Source organism: Solanum dulcamara, chromosome 2 (assembly GCF_947179165.1).
Source record: "Solanum dulcamara chromosome 2, daSolDulc1.2, whole genome shotgun sequence".
Classification (NCBI taxonomy): Eukaryota; Viridiplantae; Streptophyta; class Magnoliopsida; order Solanales; family Solanaceae; genus Solanum; species Solanum dulcamara.
The window spans coordinates 3,368,594-3,386,335 of NC_077238.1; the positions used below are offsets into that span (position 1 = coordinate 3,368,594).

The 17,742-nt window shown below is 30.0% G+C and overlaps 1 protein-coding gene across 1 annotated transcript; it reads left to right on the plus strand.

The window, feature by feature from the left end:
• The first annotated feature begins 13,684 nt into the window (after positions 1-13,684).
• LOC129879999 (transcription factor bHLH30-like) lies at positions 13,685-17,224 on the plus strand. The gene is made up of 3 exons (XM_055953794.1): positions 13,685-13,803; positions 14,295-14,771; positions 16,301-17,224. Exons 2-3 carry the CDS (start codon positions 14,337-14,339, stop codon positions 16,817-16,819), a joined length of 954 nt encoding a protein of 317 aa, XP_055809769.1. The 5' UTR covers positions 13,685-13,803; positions 14,295-14,336; the 3' UTR covers positions 16,820-17,224.
• Positions 17,225-17,742: the final 518 nt, after the last annotated feature.

Below are 17,742 nucleotides of genomic sequence, written 5' to 3' on the forward strand. Positions count from 1 at the left end.
GTGCCACTATATATATAAACTGGCGGCACCGATGCCGAAGTGGGACTTTTCTATATGCAGGTGGAAGCGTTCCTTAGTTTATTTCATAGGTTTGATTAATTCCTTATACTCAGTCAGCTAAAACCTACTGAGTACATGTGAATTGTACTCACCCCTACTTCTGTGTCCCTTTTTGATGCAGATACTAGTCGGGGTACCCCACGTGGCAGTTAATATTCTAGCGGATTGTGTAATTCTCAGATTAGTGGTGAGGTTCCAGAATTCGGATCGTCACTAGTCTATCTTTATTTTTCAGTCTTTTGTATCATTCAGAGACTTATGTTGTATCTTCAGATTCGAACCTTGTATTAGATGCTCTTTATACTTATGACACCAGGTTTTGGGATAATTTCTTCATTGTTTTTTTTTCTTTTTATTTAAATCGTGGAATCACTTTCCTCTTTGGAAGTCTTGTATGAATTTTATTTTTAGGGTTACACATCAGATTGGGTTTTGAGATGTGTGCCATCATGACCTCAGTTTTTGGGTCGTGACAATGCTGAACAAAGTTTATCATTTTCCAGAAATGAGAAAGAACTTGGTTTCTATCGGTCTTTTTATCAAAAATGGATTTAAGTATGTTCTAGTTTCAGACAAAGTAGTTGTCAGTAAGAATGAAATGTATTTTGAAAAAGGCTATCTCACTGAGGGTTTTTTCAAACTAAATGTAATGGTTGTTGATGATAATAAAGTTCAAGCTTCTTCTTACTTACTTAAGTCAAATAATTTATGGCATTCACGTTTAGGACATGTCAATCATAAAATCTTGCGAAAACTAATTAACTTAAATGTATTGCCTAACTTTGATTGTAATAAATCAAAATGTCAAGTATATGTTAAATCTAAGTATGCTAAGCCTCCTTATAAATCTATTGAAAGGAATTTCAGTCCCTTAAAATTGATTCACACAGACATTTGTGATATGAAGTCAACACCAACTCGTGGTGGGAAAAAGTACTTTATAACTTTTATTGACGATTGGACTCGATATTGTTATGTGTACTTTCTTAATAGTAAGGATGAAGCAATTGATGCATTTAAACAATAGAAGAACGAAGTGGAAAATCAATTGAACAAAAAGATAAAAATGATTAGAAGTGATAGGAGTGGAGAATACGAATCTTCTTTTGCAGAGATATGTTTAGAATATGAAATTATTCATCAAACCACTGCCCCTTACACACCACAATCAAATGAAATTATGGAAAGGAAAAATCGAACATTAAGAAAAATAATGAATGCTTTATTAATACGTTCCGGTGTACCGCAGAACTTGTGGGGGAAGCTATCCTTACAGTTAATCGAGTACTCAACAGGGTGCCCCACAACAAGATACTATCTATTTTATATGAACTATGGAAAGAAAGAAAACCTAACTTGAAATATTTCAAAGTGTGGGGGTGTTTAGCAAAGGTCCAAGTTACTTTGCCCAAAAGGGTAAAAATCGGATGAAAGACCGTAGATTGTATTTTTATTGGCTATGCTACAAATAGCAAAGCTTGTCCGTTTTTGGTTCACAAATCGGACAATCCCAAAATTCATATTAATAGGATAATTGAATCAGATAATGCTGAATTCTTTCAAAATATTTATCCATATAAAACAGAATGTGAGTCCTCAAGGGAAAGATCTAAACGACCGCGAGAAGAACCAAAGGAAAGTAAACCAACCGAAGAGGATCCAATGCGTAGCAAACGTCGAAGGATATCTACTTCCTTCGGACTAGATTTTGTGACATTCTTGTTTGAAAATGAGCCTCAAACATTTAAAACAGCAATGTCTTCTTTTGATTCAGAATTTTGAAAAAAGATAGTCAATAGTGAGATTCAATCAATTCTGAATAATCATACATGGGAATTGGTTGATCCTCCTCCTGGAAATAAACCTTTAGGATCAAAATGGATTTTTAAAAGGAAAATGAAAGTTGATGGCACTATTGACAAATATAATGCAAGACTTATGGTCAAAGGATATAGACAAAAAGAAGGTCTTGATTACTTTGACACATATTCTCCGGTAACAAGGATAACATCTATTCGAGTGTTAGTTGCACTGACAGCCTTATATGGTCTTGAAATCCATCAAATGAATGTCAAGACGGCTTTTCTAAATAAATAATTGGAGGAAGAAATTTACATGGAACAACCTGAGGGTTTCGTAGTTCCTGGTAAAGAAAAGAAAGTGTGCAAACTTGTTAAGTCAATTTATGGACTTAAACAAGCACCTAAAATATGGCATACAAAATTTGACCAAACAATATTGGCAAATGGATTTAAGATTAATGAGTGTGACAAATGTGTTTACATTAAAAATACTCCAAATCATGAAGTCATTGTTTGTTTATATATTGATGACATGTTGATAATGAGTAGAGATATTGCCGATGTGAATGCTACGAAGCGTATGCTTGCTAGCAAATTTAACATCAAAGATTTAAGGGTTGTTGATTTGATCTTAGGAATTAAGATCCATAAAACTCCACAAGGTCTAACATTATCACAGTCGCATTATATTGAAAAGATACTCCAATCATTTAAATTTCAATGTTGCAAAAACTCCAATTGATGTAAGTTTTGCACTTCAAAAGAATGAAGGTGAAAGTGACTCACAATTGAAATATACACGAGTTTGAGAAGTTTGATGTATATTATGAATTGTACACGACCAGATATAGAATGTGCTATTAGCAAGCTGAGTCAATTAACGAGTAATCCCAATGAAACTCATTCGATGACAATGAAATGAGTCTTAGGATATTTGAAACACACCAAAAATTATGTTTTGCATTATAATAAATATCCCGCAGTAATTGAGGGATATAGTGATAAAAACTGGATCACCGGATCATCTAAAGTTAAATTCACAAGTGGATATGTTTTCACCGTTGGTGGAGGAGCAGTATCTTGGAAATAATCAAAACAGACATGCATCGCCCGCTCTACAATGAATTTGAATTTATAGCTTTAGACAAGGTCGATGAAGAAGCTTAATGGCTCCAAAATTTCTTGGAAGATATTCTATTTTGGTCCAAACCTTTGACACCTATATGTATATATTGTGATAGTCAAGCGGCAATAGGTAGGGCTAGGGAGCGTTATGTATAACGGAAAATCGTGTTACATTCGACGGCGACACAATACTATTAGACAACTACTCTCTAGTGGGGTTATCACTATTGACTACGTAAAGTCAAGGAATAACGTATCGGATCCACTAACAAAAGGCCTATCTAGAGAGGCTATTGAAAGATCATCGAGAGGAATGGGGTTAAGGCTTAGGACAAGTCATCATGGTAGTAACTCTACCTGGTAGATTGGAGAACCCAAGAACTATATTCAAAGAGATCAAACAAAGTTATGAATGACGGTTCAACATTGTCAAATAACTCAACCCATCCTCGTGATGATGACAATGTTCAGAAACAAGGATAAAATCTTAAGGCTTTTTAATGAGTTAATAAAGCATTAAAGTTTTTTAATGATTATCTAAGTTTGGCAAAAAATGACTAGATAGTGTGTCTATAAGACTACACGTTTAGAAATCACCTATGTGAATGTGAAGTATAAGCCGCTTCAAGGGGAATAACTGTAAATGCCCATTTTCTATGCATTCACGAAACCAGGCGGTGTTCATGGCTGAAATGAACACAACCGTGAGAACCATAGATGGTTGAGGATTAATTGTGTGACTTATGTTGTCTAGTTATACAACAAAGTTCGACAGTTCAAACATATCGCATCTACCGATGATCGAGTATATCCTATATAAGTTCACTATGAAAAGTCCAAAGGGAAACCTACTTATCCAGATGCAATTAATCTTCACTTGTATATCACACACTTATCCGGACATTCCTTTATCTTATAGCCATTCCCTATTCATGTGGGGGATTGTTGGGTTTAATTGATAGGTTGAATGAGAAATGGAGGGAAAAATGAGTTGTTCCCTCTTGCTTTATGTAATAAGCATTTTTCTACATAGGTGGTGGAAAGAAAAAGTCTCCTACTTAAAAGTAGAAGCACTCTTTCATGTTGCTAAAGGGTCAAGAAGAGGGTCTCTCCTCGGGCCGTCGTCGTCGCCTTCAGATTTGAATTTGGATTTGGTCATATGATCTGGTCAAATGATAATCTTTTTGGACCAAATTTCCTTTAATTTTTTAATTAATTATTATTATTTAATTAATTAAAAAATTCTGACTCGTGACTCGATCCATTTCTTTTTTTTCCGTATTAATTTAAAACATACCATTTTTTTTCAACGAATTTTTTCTGAAAGGTTGCAACTTTTTCTGAAAAGTTGCAAACCTTAAAGTTGCGACATTTTTCCAACAGACACCTTTTCTGAAAAGTTGCAAACAGGCTATATATTTTTGTTGATCCTCAGAATTGTTCCTTACGAAAATTTCTGATAAACAATCTTCTTCTTCTTCTTTTCTGCACTTTCTAAAAACTCGTGTGATATACTGTCTTTGAGTAGTTCGCAGTCATCATAATTTGCTGTACCGCTATTCTGGTGAGTAAATTGTTCTATCCTGGGAGGAAAGATTCCAAAATCCTGGTTACGTTGAGGGGAATAATTTCCTTAAGGACACACTGTGCATTCAGTGAGCTCGATTTTTGTTCTTACATAATTTTTCAGATACTGTTCTTATTTACAGTTTCTATCTTTTATTTTCAGAAATTATTGTTACTGTTTTAATATTTTACAATACAATTTACTAACACTTACGAGTTTCTCTTTTGCGGAAACAAATCTGCAAAATAACGTCTTGTATAATAAGTTGTTGAGAATGTTCACAAATCGGATGAACTCCTTTTATCCACAATCTTAAAATCTCTCTATTTGATGCAAAGAATTAACCCTAATCTTAATTGTTTTTAGGTTTTTAATATGTGTTTTCCAACATATATATAGTGGTATATTAATTTATGATTATTATTTTTTTTCGAAAGCAAATCTGCAACATCACGACTCTTATATCATGTCGTCGAAAATCCTTACGAATTGGATAGATTTATTTTTATCCACGACCTAAAAATCTCTCTATTTGATGCAAAGAACCCAAAATTGTTTCTAGGTTTTTTGATACACGTTTTCCAACATCCATAGTGTTATATGTATAAACACGTTAGGATTAAAAGTTTAACTAACTAATGAATCGTTTAATTAGCTTGCACCCTTTATGAGTGTACCAAAGCCAAAAGCTATTTTTCCCCCCCAACATACCATACTTTAAGAAAAATATAAAATGAATTTAAGTTCTGGTCATGGCCTTTGTCTATACCTTTTTGTTCAAACTCTACATAAAGTTTTAAAAAAAGAAAAACAAACAAAACCAATGTAATTAGCCAAACTGTGAAAAGGTGATCAAACAGCACTACTAATAATTAGTATAATTAACCAAAACATGTGGAGTTGGTTTCTCAATACTTAATATATTAATTAGCACCATAATTATTAATTAAGCACTTGTTGTTTAATTAAGAGGAATTAAACGTCATGACAGCATGGGACTGATGTCATAATTAATAATCCCCACAAACTAAGGAGGGGGAGCTTCTATTCCAATATAATTTTTTAAAATAAATAAATATTGTTTGCTAGTGCTACTAGCTATCATCAAATCTTTGAATTAGGAAAGACTTAATTTTATTTTATTTTATTTTTTAAAAAAGAGTACAAGGAAAAAAGTAGTTTAGCTAAAAAGGTTAAAACTATGGGGACCAAAGTAGCCATGCGTGTGACCACCATATATATGGTTCCTAAAAATTCTCCTTCCATCACATTTCGTAAAGAAAAGGCTTCTATTAGCTGGATTTTACGTCCTCATTGAAAAATTATACTAAATATATAGATACAATAAAACAAGTATCATATTCAAAAACTGATTGAACGTAAAGTAACGACTTTTGTACCATATCAAAAAAGGATTCTTTTGTATTTGCTTATGGACAACAATTAGAATTAAGGATCAAGAATTTAATAAATATTTACATGCAAGAACTTGATTCAACCCCTTCACTTTCCCTCACAAAACAAAAAGGAAATTAGAGCGTGTTTGATACGAAGAAAAATATATTATTTTTTTTCTTCATATTTGGTCCCTTTAATTTCTAGAAAATCACTTTTCATAGAGAGGAGATCATTTTCCTAAATTCTCCTATGCCACTAGGGGCAGAGTTATCCTTTGTCTAAAGGGTGTTAATTGACACTCTTTCTTCGAAAAAAAAATTACATGATATAAATTCATATAAAAAAAAATTATGTATATAATATATATATTATCAACTCGATCTTTTGATTTCTCCACATGTTTACTTCATTATGTTTTAAATACTTTATTGAAAATTTTGACCTTGCGAGTACATGCCATCCTCCCACCCCTATCCCCACTCACAACGGTTATTTGTCACGTTAAATATTTTGAGTTTTTTTATTTATTTATTTATCAAACACCAATAACATGCAAGCGAGAAAGTATTTTTCTTCATGCTAAATACAATAATGTAACATCAACAACAAACTCAATGTAATTTTATGTAGGTGGAATTTAAAAAAGACAGAATACACAAATCTTATTCCTATCTAGTGTCCAAATACACCCTCAAGCATATGAGGGCAGTGACAAATCTGTGCATAGAGTGACCTGACAATGGTGAAAAGAAGAATAAGTGCAATAAATATCCGTACTAAAAATAGACTAGGAAAGAGCACTAACAAGAGACATTGGAAATCAACGTGTTTCTTTTTACTTCTTATTCTAATTCATGTGCATAGTGTTTTATATTCCTACTCTAAATGTTTGTTCATAGGGTTTTATTCCTACATAAAGTGTTTGTCCAAATTTGCCACACATAACAATAACCTAAGTACCTAACTAACATTTATTTTTATGGAAAATTTGGTGACCCATAGAAAATAGATAGAAGATTCTCTCATGAATTAACTACTCAATATATATCATACTTTTAAAAAAGGTCTAATCCATCGGTGACTCCTCAAAGTTGACACCAATTTTCATTTAGACACCTTAATTAAGCTTTGTTCATTTTAGACACCTCAAGTAAGGTTTCGATGTGTCATTTTGATACTTTTTTTTACAATCACCCAAATATCTAAAATGTTTGTAATACACTTGACGCTGATGTGTCAAAGTGACCAATTAAATGAAGTTAATGACCACTTTTTTTCTAATCAAAAGTCATTATTTTAAAATTATTTTTGATATATCTGTCACATTTCTTCATTTAATTGGTCACTTTGACACATCAGCGGCAAGTGTATTACACACACTTTAGATATTTGGATAATTGTAAAAAAAAATGTCAAAATGACACATCGGAACCTTACTTGAGATGTCTAAAATGAATAAAACTTAGTTGAGTTGTCTAAGTGAAAGTTGGTGCCAACTTTGAGGGGCCAGGGTTCCGCCTTTAAAAAAAGACTACACTTATATAACCATGTATTATTCAAAATGATGTTATATTGTGCTTGTACTGGCGTGACCTGCAAATAACGTTAAAGTTGTATAGTTATATAGCCAATGCAAATGACCATCTCCTTCTCTTCAGAGTCTTAGACGTAACTCTTCTAAAGAAGATTATATATGGTCAACTTTTTTTTCTCCTCTAAAATTAGAATAAAGCTCTAATTTATTATTCCAAGATATATAGGGGTTAATGATATTTGTATTAACTTTAGTAGGCCAAAATTTCTTATGAACTGTGTAATTAGTCAGATCCTGTTGGTCAAGACATCTCATTAGAAAAAAAAAAGCAGTTTTTTTTCTCCTCATTTCACTCTTAGTCAGTCATTTTCTTTTTGTGTAGTAGTATTATAGTCACTTCTGATAAAACAGCTTTGGAGCTTTATGCATATTTGACTAAATTAAAGAAACTTTTAGTAAGAACAAAAAAGAAGGAAAACAACACTAACATTATACTCATTGTAATTCCATAAATGGAGTCTGAAAAAAAGTAATATGCAACCAGATCTTGTCTTATCTTAAAAAGGCAGAGAAATTGTTCCCAAAAATAACCCGACTCAAAAAAAAGGTGGAAAAATAGACATAGGAATACTATTTTAATTTGTATCAACCATCAAACATGACATAACAAACTAGAAAGCCATCTCTTGATCACTAGGTATATATTGTGCCACATTGTCACATTTGAAAACATCCATCATTTGTAGCAATATTTTGGTCTTTGGGGGGACTAATTAAGTAACCTATAAGCAAGAAGTCCTTTTTCTTTTTCTAGCATTAGCTAATAATTGTTCTTCACATAATGTATTTTGGTTTCGATATCTATATTTGTACGAAGGTTTCAATTAATTTAGATTTATATTGTATAAGCCAAATTTAATAGGAAAGCACTCCCTATCCCTTTAAATGAGTGTTGCAATGGCAAAGAAATCATTATTAAAAGGCATAAAAGAGAGGTCATAAGTGTCTATATATGAGTGCAATGCATATCTATGTTTACTGAAATTCAAATATGAATACTAAAGTAATGTTGTGTAGACGAATCAACATAAACTTATATTGCAAATTAATTAATATTCTCAAGTTATTTTCCTTGTCTTTTCTTTTTCCTATTTTTCATTTTTTGAGGATATACATAATTAAATAAATAAAATTATATTATTTTAAACAATTTAAATTTTTTAATGAGATAATCACATACTTTAACGGTGGTAAGCCTTTATAATTGTCAAGGAATAACAGTTGGAGTTATTCTTTCAGTATATCTTACACAGAACCTACCGTAGAATTGTACATGTATAGACAACGGTATTTGTGCCTTTCTCGATTAAGCATTTACAAATATACGCTAAAATTAACATGTATTTAAGTTATATATAGTGATAATAATAATAAAAAAATTAATGTGCTAGCTATTGATTCATCGGAAACCGTCTCTCTTCACAAGCTACATAGAAGTTAAGATTATATACAAATCATTTTCTTCAAACTCCACTTATAAAATTATACTGAATATGTTGTTATTGTATTCCATCAATCTATTTATCCAGAAAATACAAATGAAATTTTTGCTTAATTAATACCCTAGGAAAAACTGGTGGTGGCTCTACATGCATACATATATTTTTATTTTTATTTTTTCTGCATATAATTAATTAATTGTTGGAATTAGATGATATAACAATTGATTAAGGGCCTGTTTGGAAAATCATACTGATAATTGGATTTGGTATAATTGGGTGTAATTACACTATCTGATATATTTGGTTGGCCATGTAATTACTTAATCATCAAATAATTGGGTGTAACTGGTAGAGAGTAATTACACTCTTCAATTCTTAGGAGGAGGATGTGAATTGTTGTAATTACAAGATGATTATTTTTTAATTTCTTCCTTATATTTCTTTCGTTTTAATTTATTTTTTATTACCATTTTAAAATTCTTATTATTTTTATTAATCTAATATTTTCTAAAAATTAATTTTTTATTTTATATTATTTATATTTCATTTCCTTTTTATTATCAATCTTTACTATATGTGATTTCATGCAATTTTTCGTGTTACCTTTTTTTTTAATTCTATGTTTATTTTTTCATTAACATAATTTTGTTAGTATTCTAATTTTTAAGTTTATGTTATATTTTCAGTTTTATTTATTTTAGTATTATTGACTTGATATTTCACATTGCAAGCCATTTATTTTTTAGTTAGACTTGATAGATTATCTTTATGTCAAATGTTTTAATAATTTTATGAAATTATATTTATAATATGAATATTTTTGTCAAATATGCATTTCATAATGTTCAAAGAAATCTTGCATTTTAAATTTTTATATTAATTTAATTAAAATATACTAATTTAAAAAATATAAATCAATTATTTTTATAATATTAGTAAGAATTTGTTATTAATTAATATATTTTCAAAAGACTATATGTATCTTTAATATTTAATTTAATATCATTTATAAAGACTCTTATTTGTCTAATATAAAATTTAGATTTAGATAATTAACTTTAATTTTTAAAATGTAATATAATCTTGTAATTACACTTATGCAATCAAAAAAGATATTTGTAATTATACTATAATTACACTGTGATAGACAAACAAATAGATTATTATAATTATTAAATTATATAATTACTAGGCTAATAATTACTATATTAATAATTACACTAATTTCAATTATCAGTTGACTTTCCAAAGAGACCCCAAGTTAATTAATCTTTGAATATTAGAAAACCAATTTGGCATAATGCAACATGATGTCAGTGTAGAATCACACCAAACCTCACAAAGTTAGTAGAGACAACATTTTAGAACTTACAACTTATGTCAGCAACAACTTGAGAATTTAAATATTTGATAATTAAATTAGCTTGTGGTAGCCTAATATTATTGCTTTAACTATAGTGGGAAATCTGTTGCCAATTCCCAACCAATAAATTAGAGAAAGAAAAAGTATCCTTGAGTTAATCTAGGCACTTGATAAATATTAAAAGTGTTTATACATAAAAATTAATCAAAATTAAAATATTAAAAGTGTTTATAAATAAAAATCAGTCAAAATTATAAGTTGATAGCCCTAAACTTATAATGTTATTGATTATAATTTTTTATTAAATCTTTTACTATTCTATTCATAAATATCTTTTATTATCTTCAAAATACTTGTCCTAAAATATAACTTTTAATAATCTCTCTACTTTCTTAGTGAGTCACTTTAAGAATACCGGTCATTTTAACAGATATAATATTTATCAATACTTTTTTTATTAAACACACTAACGATTTATTATCAATTTTAGCACTCTATATATCCAATTGAGAGTTTTGCGCTTCAAAATATCTTTTGATTAAGTATTTATTGTGATTTTCTTTATTAAAAAAAATAAAATAAATTTACATATTTAAAAATTATATTAAAATATTATAATCGCAATAATTAACAACTTAAAAGGCATGTAAAAGAGTTTTAATAAAAAAAACTTGATTAACTCTCAAAATTTTAATCGTGCTACATAAATTAAAATAAAAAAAGTAATTAATCGTAGAAGGACTAATTAAACCCCCCTCCCGAAATTGCTTCACCCTTAACTATATGTCTCAGGTTCGAGTCTTGAGTATGGAGAAAATTTTGTTAGAAGTGTCATCCTGAATAGGCCCTTCAGTGCAGGTTCAGGTTCCGAATTTAATCGAAGCTTTTCGAACTTTCGAACAATAAGTGAAAAAAAAAAAAACACCATCGCCCCACCCTCACCTCCACTCCCACCCCCACCCCAACCCCAAATTAATTAAATGTAAATGTAACAATGAATAGATGCAACTGAAATCGAGGAGGAATAGATATATCATGTGAAGACAAACTCATCAAAAATATGTAATTTGCAACAATGGCCAATTATATTATACACCCACCACCCTATCCCACTATGAGGGGTGGGGTGGGGGTGGGCGTGGGGGTGGGGGTAGAGTGTGTTCCAAGACACAATGATTACAAGGGTCTTGGGGAAGCAGAAAGTTTTGGCGTGGAAAATAGCTACTCTATCTATGTATCTATGAAGAAATTAAAAAGAGAGAATAATAATATGAAACCCTAAAAATACCCTAACTTTCTATATGTCTCTCTCATCATCCATTACACACATACACACACACTAACTTCAACCAAAAAGTAAATACACAAAAACAAAGAGAGTATATATACTTAGCTTGTGATAGATTTTGAAAATTTGAAAAATCGATCAAGTTTTTGAATATTATTCGGATCAGGTTTTTGAGACTTCTACTCAAAAAAAACTTTAAAACATATATTCTAAGTAAAATACATGTGCAAACATAATTTTAAATTTCAAAAATTACAATTTAAAAAACTCAAAAATTTCAATCTTAAAATTTATGACCAAACGATAGTTTAATTATGCTGGCGTAGGTAAGTTTGTTCATTTACTAATGTCAAATCCAAAAAAAAAGTACAAGGGAAATAATTGGATGGCAATCCGCTTAAAACTAGTCAATTTATAATAAATCTAAAATATATACGTGAATAAAAATATAAAAGAGAAACAATGCTTTTAGCATCTTTCTCTAAATTGTGACGATTCTGCTCTTTTCTATATTAACAGTATCTTAATTAGTTTGTGCATATCTTAATTATTTAGTAAAATATTTGCTATCTTCTACTACCACGTTATACCCAAAACTCATAATTACTAGTGATTCTAATTTCATATTTCTCGAGATGCATTGTATCGATATATTAACTTGAAAAAGGAGGATGATAGTTTGCTATAATCAATTAAAAATTAAATTATTGATACTGTAAATTAAAGAAGTAATTTAATTACTTTTGTCATGAATAAGCTAAACTCTAATTATTATAATTGTCTTTGGTTGGTCGACAATCCGTGTGTTTTGCCTTCACTGTGTTTCTTTCTGCTGCAAGCAATACACACTGTAATAATTATATTACAAAGTAACAACATGCTTAAACTATTTATTATAATATCATAACTTAGTAATTTTAATCCTACTACTAAACGTAGTAAATATATTTTTCATGTGTTTTCTATAAGGGAAATAAAGAATAATTTTAAGTTATATATAAAGAATTTTGTACGTTGTCCTCCCTACAAATAAGCTTTCTTAAAATATGATTTATAATATTATAAGTAAGATTAATTATTTGTTATAACAGTAAAGTAATATTGTGTAATTTTTTTTATAGTAACAATGAATATAATTTAAACTCATAGTACTTCCATCTCAATTTATATGAGACAAGACTTTTTTCCTTTAAGTCCGTCTTAAAAAGAATGTCATCATTTTATATATAGTAATAATTTAATATTAAACTTCTTATTTTATCGTTAAGAATATGATGAGACAAATATTTATTATAACTTATTTCAATCACATATTTTTCAAAGAAAATCATTTCATTCTTAAACTTTATGAAGATTTTCATATCGGCACTTTAAAGGCACGGGTGGTCTATTTAATATAACTTGGACAATTATTTTCTACATGCTATCAGAGTAAAGTACATTCAAATTCTCATTTTTATGCTGGATATTTATACATTAACTTGTCCACGCATCAGATTGTGAAAAGTCTCATATCAGCCCTTTAATAAATGGGTGATATCTTTAATAGAATTTGAATAATCCTCACTTATTGAGCTGACACAACATCATCTTGCTTTAGGGGTTTAATCAGATCCAAATCTATTTCTTATCAAACTTTATATTAAGTCAAATATCATCATATAAATCAAGACGAAAGAAGTTATAAATAATAATTGTTCATATGTGTTTCTATATGGAAAATAAATAAATAAATAAAACAAAATCCAAAGTGAACAAACATGAGTGAGAGAATTAACTAGTTAGTGTGTGATAGATACATAAATAGATAGTTGAGAGAGAAAAAAAGAATGCCGTAAAGAGAAAGGAAAGAACACTGCCAATACTTTTGCTCTATATATAAATTTGTCAGAAGTGGACATTTAAATAAATAAATATATAAAAAGTTGGGTCCTTTTTTTAAAAAAAAATAATAATAATAAAAACAAAAAGATAACAACAAAGGCACAAAAGAGATTTCAAAAAAGCTAGTTGATGCTAAGGATAAAAAGGGTCACTTCCATTGCCATTCAATACAACTTGAAATTTAACACAAAAATAAATCCTCTCTCTCAAAACAACAACAAAAAAAAAAAAAAAGAAGAAATCTTAGTTCATCACTATACTACATCAAAGCAAAGCAAAGGTCTGTCTTTTACTTACTTATTATTCCCCTTTTGTGTTTTATTCCTTGTGAAAAAAAACATCCCTTTTGTCACAAAATCTAACTTTGTAATATATAATATCCCTTTTTTTTCTTTGGTTATATATATATTTTTTCATTCATCATACTTATACATGATTATGAAACAATCCTAAAGTTCTTCAACAGACTTACTATTGTTTCACTTTTAAAAACATAGGATATAATAGATATTGACCAGAAAAAGTAAATAGTAAAATCGGACTTTATATAAACAAGCCTAAACATCATCAAAATCAAAGTTGTTTTGTTATACTTGTTTTTTTTTGTGTGTGTGGGGAGGGGGATAGAAAAAGATCAAAGTTTTATTTTTGATAGTTATAAATATATATTATATACATAAGATATACAAATATATGTCTAATTATAGTAAAGAATATGATCAAGAAGATGAAGAAAATTGTTCTGAAGCTACTATACATAATCTTGAACAGTGTATTCAAGAACAACTACTACTCCATCAAGTACAAGAAACGATGCAGCCACAAAGTTTCATGAACCCGGTTCACTTCCAAAGCAACTCGGAAATGTTACCATGGTCAATTCCACCGGTTCAACCTTTTATGAACCCGGTTCATCACCATGACCCATTTCTCCTCCCTCCTTCACCGTCTCCTTACGGTTTATTCAACCGGAGGCCACAATTTGGTTACGATGGACAAGGCGGTACGACGACGGATCATCATCAACTCCGGTTCATCTCGGATAGTTTAGTAGGTCATCATCATCAACCCGGTTCAGTAGCACCTTTTGGTTTACAAGCTGAGTTACAAAAAATGACGGCTCAAGAAATAATGGATGCAAAGGCATTGGCTGCATCAAAAAGTCATAGTGAAGCTGAAAGAAGACGTAGAGAAAGAATCAATAATCATCTTGCTAAATTAAGAAGCCTTCTTCCTAATACTACAAAAGTAAGTTAAATTATATTATATTATATGTCTATTTTATGCAATATTAAGAGTTTAGCCACTAATTTCGTCGCTGATCTGTTGTTATTTTGCTCGTAACTAACAAAAGTCTGTTGCTAATTCATGTACGATTAGTGACAAGTTTTATTGTTTAGCTATAAAAATTTTCTATTGCTAAATTCAATTTTTTAGTAGTGAATAATGAAAAAAGAGATATATCGATCGATCATCTATAATACAACTCTACCTCTTTGGGTATACTCTACCCTTTCCGGACTTTGGTGATGGAATTACACCGGATATTATTGTTGTTGATCACCTATAATAAGCTTCTACCCTTTGTTTGTGTGTATAACCTAAACTCTTATCGTAATGTGTTGCTTTGTTTTATTTTTTAGTCTATTTGGGTATATTTCATGTTTCAATATGCATCTACTTTTTTGGTATGAGTTTATGTAGTATATGTTGTGAGTATAACTTGAAACTCTATTGGTTTTAGGCCTAGGAAGCCTTGAAACCAAAATATATGTAATACGTTACATTAAACCAAAATCTTCTGCATTTTTTTTTAAATTTTGTATCAAATAATCATAATTAAAACCAGACAAATAAATTAAAATCGAGTAGGAAGGAAGGAGTATAATATATATTGTGATGTGTAGTGCTAGTTCCAAGGTAAGTTGGAACAAAGCGTTAATGTCGCAAATTTGACATGAAAAAGAGAAACCACTAAGCAGTTCAAAAGCTTCCATGGAAAATTCTTGCCGCTTATTTAATTTACATTACCCAAAAAAATAAAGTTGTTGTAAAAGTGAAAAAGGGAAAAAATCAACAAGAGAAGAAAATATTTTTTTTAAAAAAAGATTTAATAAAAAGAGACAAACAAGCATTTTTGTCAGTCATGTATACCCTTTTTTAAAAAACAACTCTACTTCATGCCTAGCCCACAAAAAAAAAACCATACTAAATATTCTCATTTTAATGATCAATCATATCAAGTTTACAAACCTCAATAATATATTCAGTGTAATTTTATCAATAGCGCTCAAGGAGGATGGTGTGTATGAAGTTTTGCTCTTAATTATCTTGTGAAGATAGAGAGATTGTTTTCGATAGATTTTCGACTCAAGTAAGTATATCAAAAATTAAATATGTAAAGTAGATACAGTAGTAATCTAATTTTTTCAAGTTACATATTAATCTCACCTTTTATTGACAATTATTTGTAGTTATCGCTTAGGTAATATGTCTGATTCTTCATATCATTGATCTGAACTTTAATATTTTATGAGCTCACGATTATGTATAGTTATCATTTAGGTGACCTTATAACTAGTGTTATATTGTCTAATTCTTCATATCATTGATCTCAACTTTAATATTATATGAAACCGAACAATTATCTGTCGTTATCATTCAAGTGACCTGAGAGAGAGGTAGAGTTATATTGTCTAATTCTTCAAACTAACGATTATTGTAGATATCATTTAGGTAACCTGACTTTTTTTTTTTTTTTTTGGTTATGTTAATAGACAGACAAAGCTTCATTGCTAGCAGAAGTGATACAACATGTGAAGGAGTTAAAAAGACAAACATCCTTAATAGCAGAGACAAGTCTTGTCCCAACTGAAATTGATGAATTAACAGTTGACAATGCAACATCTGATGAAGATGGTAAGTTTTTAATAAAGGCCTCTTTGTGCTGTGAGGACAGATCTGACCTTTTGCCTGATTTAATCAAGACATTGAAAGCACTAAGGTTAAAAACATTAAAAGCTGAAATTACAACACTTGGTGGACGTGTTAGAAATGTCTTGTTTATTACCGGGGACGATTATTATTGTAATAACAATAATAATAATAATCGAGATTTAGATCCGAGCTCCAATGGAGATGATGATGATTGTGAGATGATGCAACAACAGCCACAATATTGTATAAGTTCAATACAAGAAGCACTTAAAGCTGTGATGGAGAAATCAAGTGGTGATGATTCTGCTTCAACAAGTGTTAAGAGACAAAGAACTAACAATATCAACATCCTTTCTTAAATTACTTCTTTTCCTTTTTGTGTGTTTTTTTGTTTTTAGGATGTTTTTTTTTATCTTCATCTTATTAGGATAATATAGTGTAGAGGGTTGGTGATGTCTAGGGTATTTGGTCTAGGGGTAAAAGCGTAACTAGTCATCATGATGTGTGAGTCGCAGATTGGAAAACCCTACCATAAACAAAACTCGATATTTAAGTGGAGAAGTAATATAGAGGGTCAGTTTTAATATCGGTAGATTTTGAAACCGTATATTACTGACTCTCAGAGGTTTCTCGATTATTACAAAAATATGTTTAGGGTTGGTGCATATTGTTTTTATTTTGTGTGTGTTTTCATAAATGTCCCTTTGCCTCATGTCACGTTCATCAACAGTCTGATATTCAAGTGAAGAAGTGTTAAGGATAAATTTTGTATCCATCGCTTTGAGTCGTGCGTCATTGATTGTCAGAGATTTCTAAATTATTGAGAAAAAACATATGTAGAGGATTGGTGGTGGGGGGTGGGTGGGGGTTCCAAAAGTGTCTCAATCAATTGGCTCATGTCCATGTCATGTTCATCAAGAGTTGATCAACTTAAACAAGAAAACCCTTGAGAAAGAAAAATTGAAGGGAAGGATCTTTTTTGTGAAGAGAGAAACATTATAAGAATAGAAATATGGTGAAGTATTTTGATTACATGCTCTCTGTCTTTTTTTTGTTTTTTAGTGTGAAATTTCCTTGTCAACTTCTCTTTCATTGTCAGAATTTATGCATGCTGACGATATGCTTATTTTATCATTTTATGGAGATAAAAAAAAACATGACAACAAAATAATTAATTTTTTTCCTTGTGGGAAAGGGAAGAATCATTGTAAATATTTATTTTACTAGTGTTTGTTGTGGGTCCTATCACCTATGTATTTGCCTTGTACTTTTCTTCTCAAGG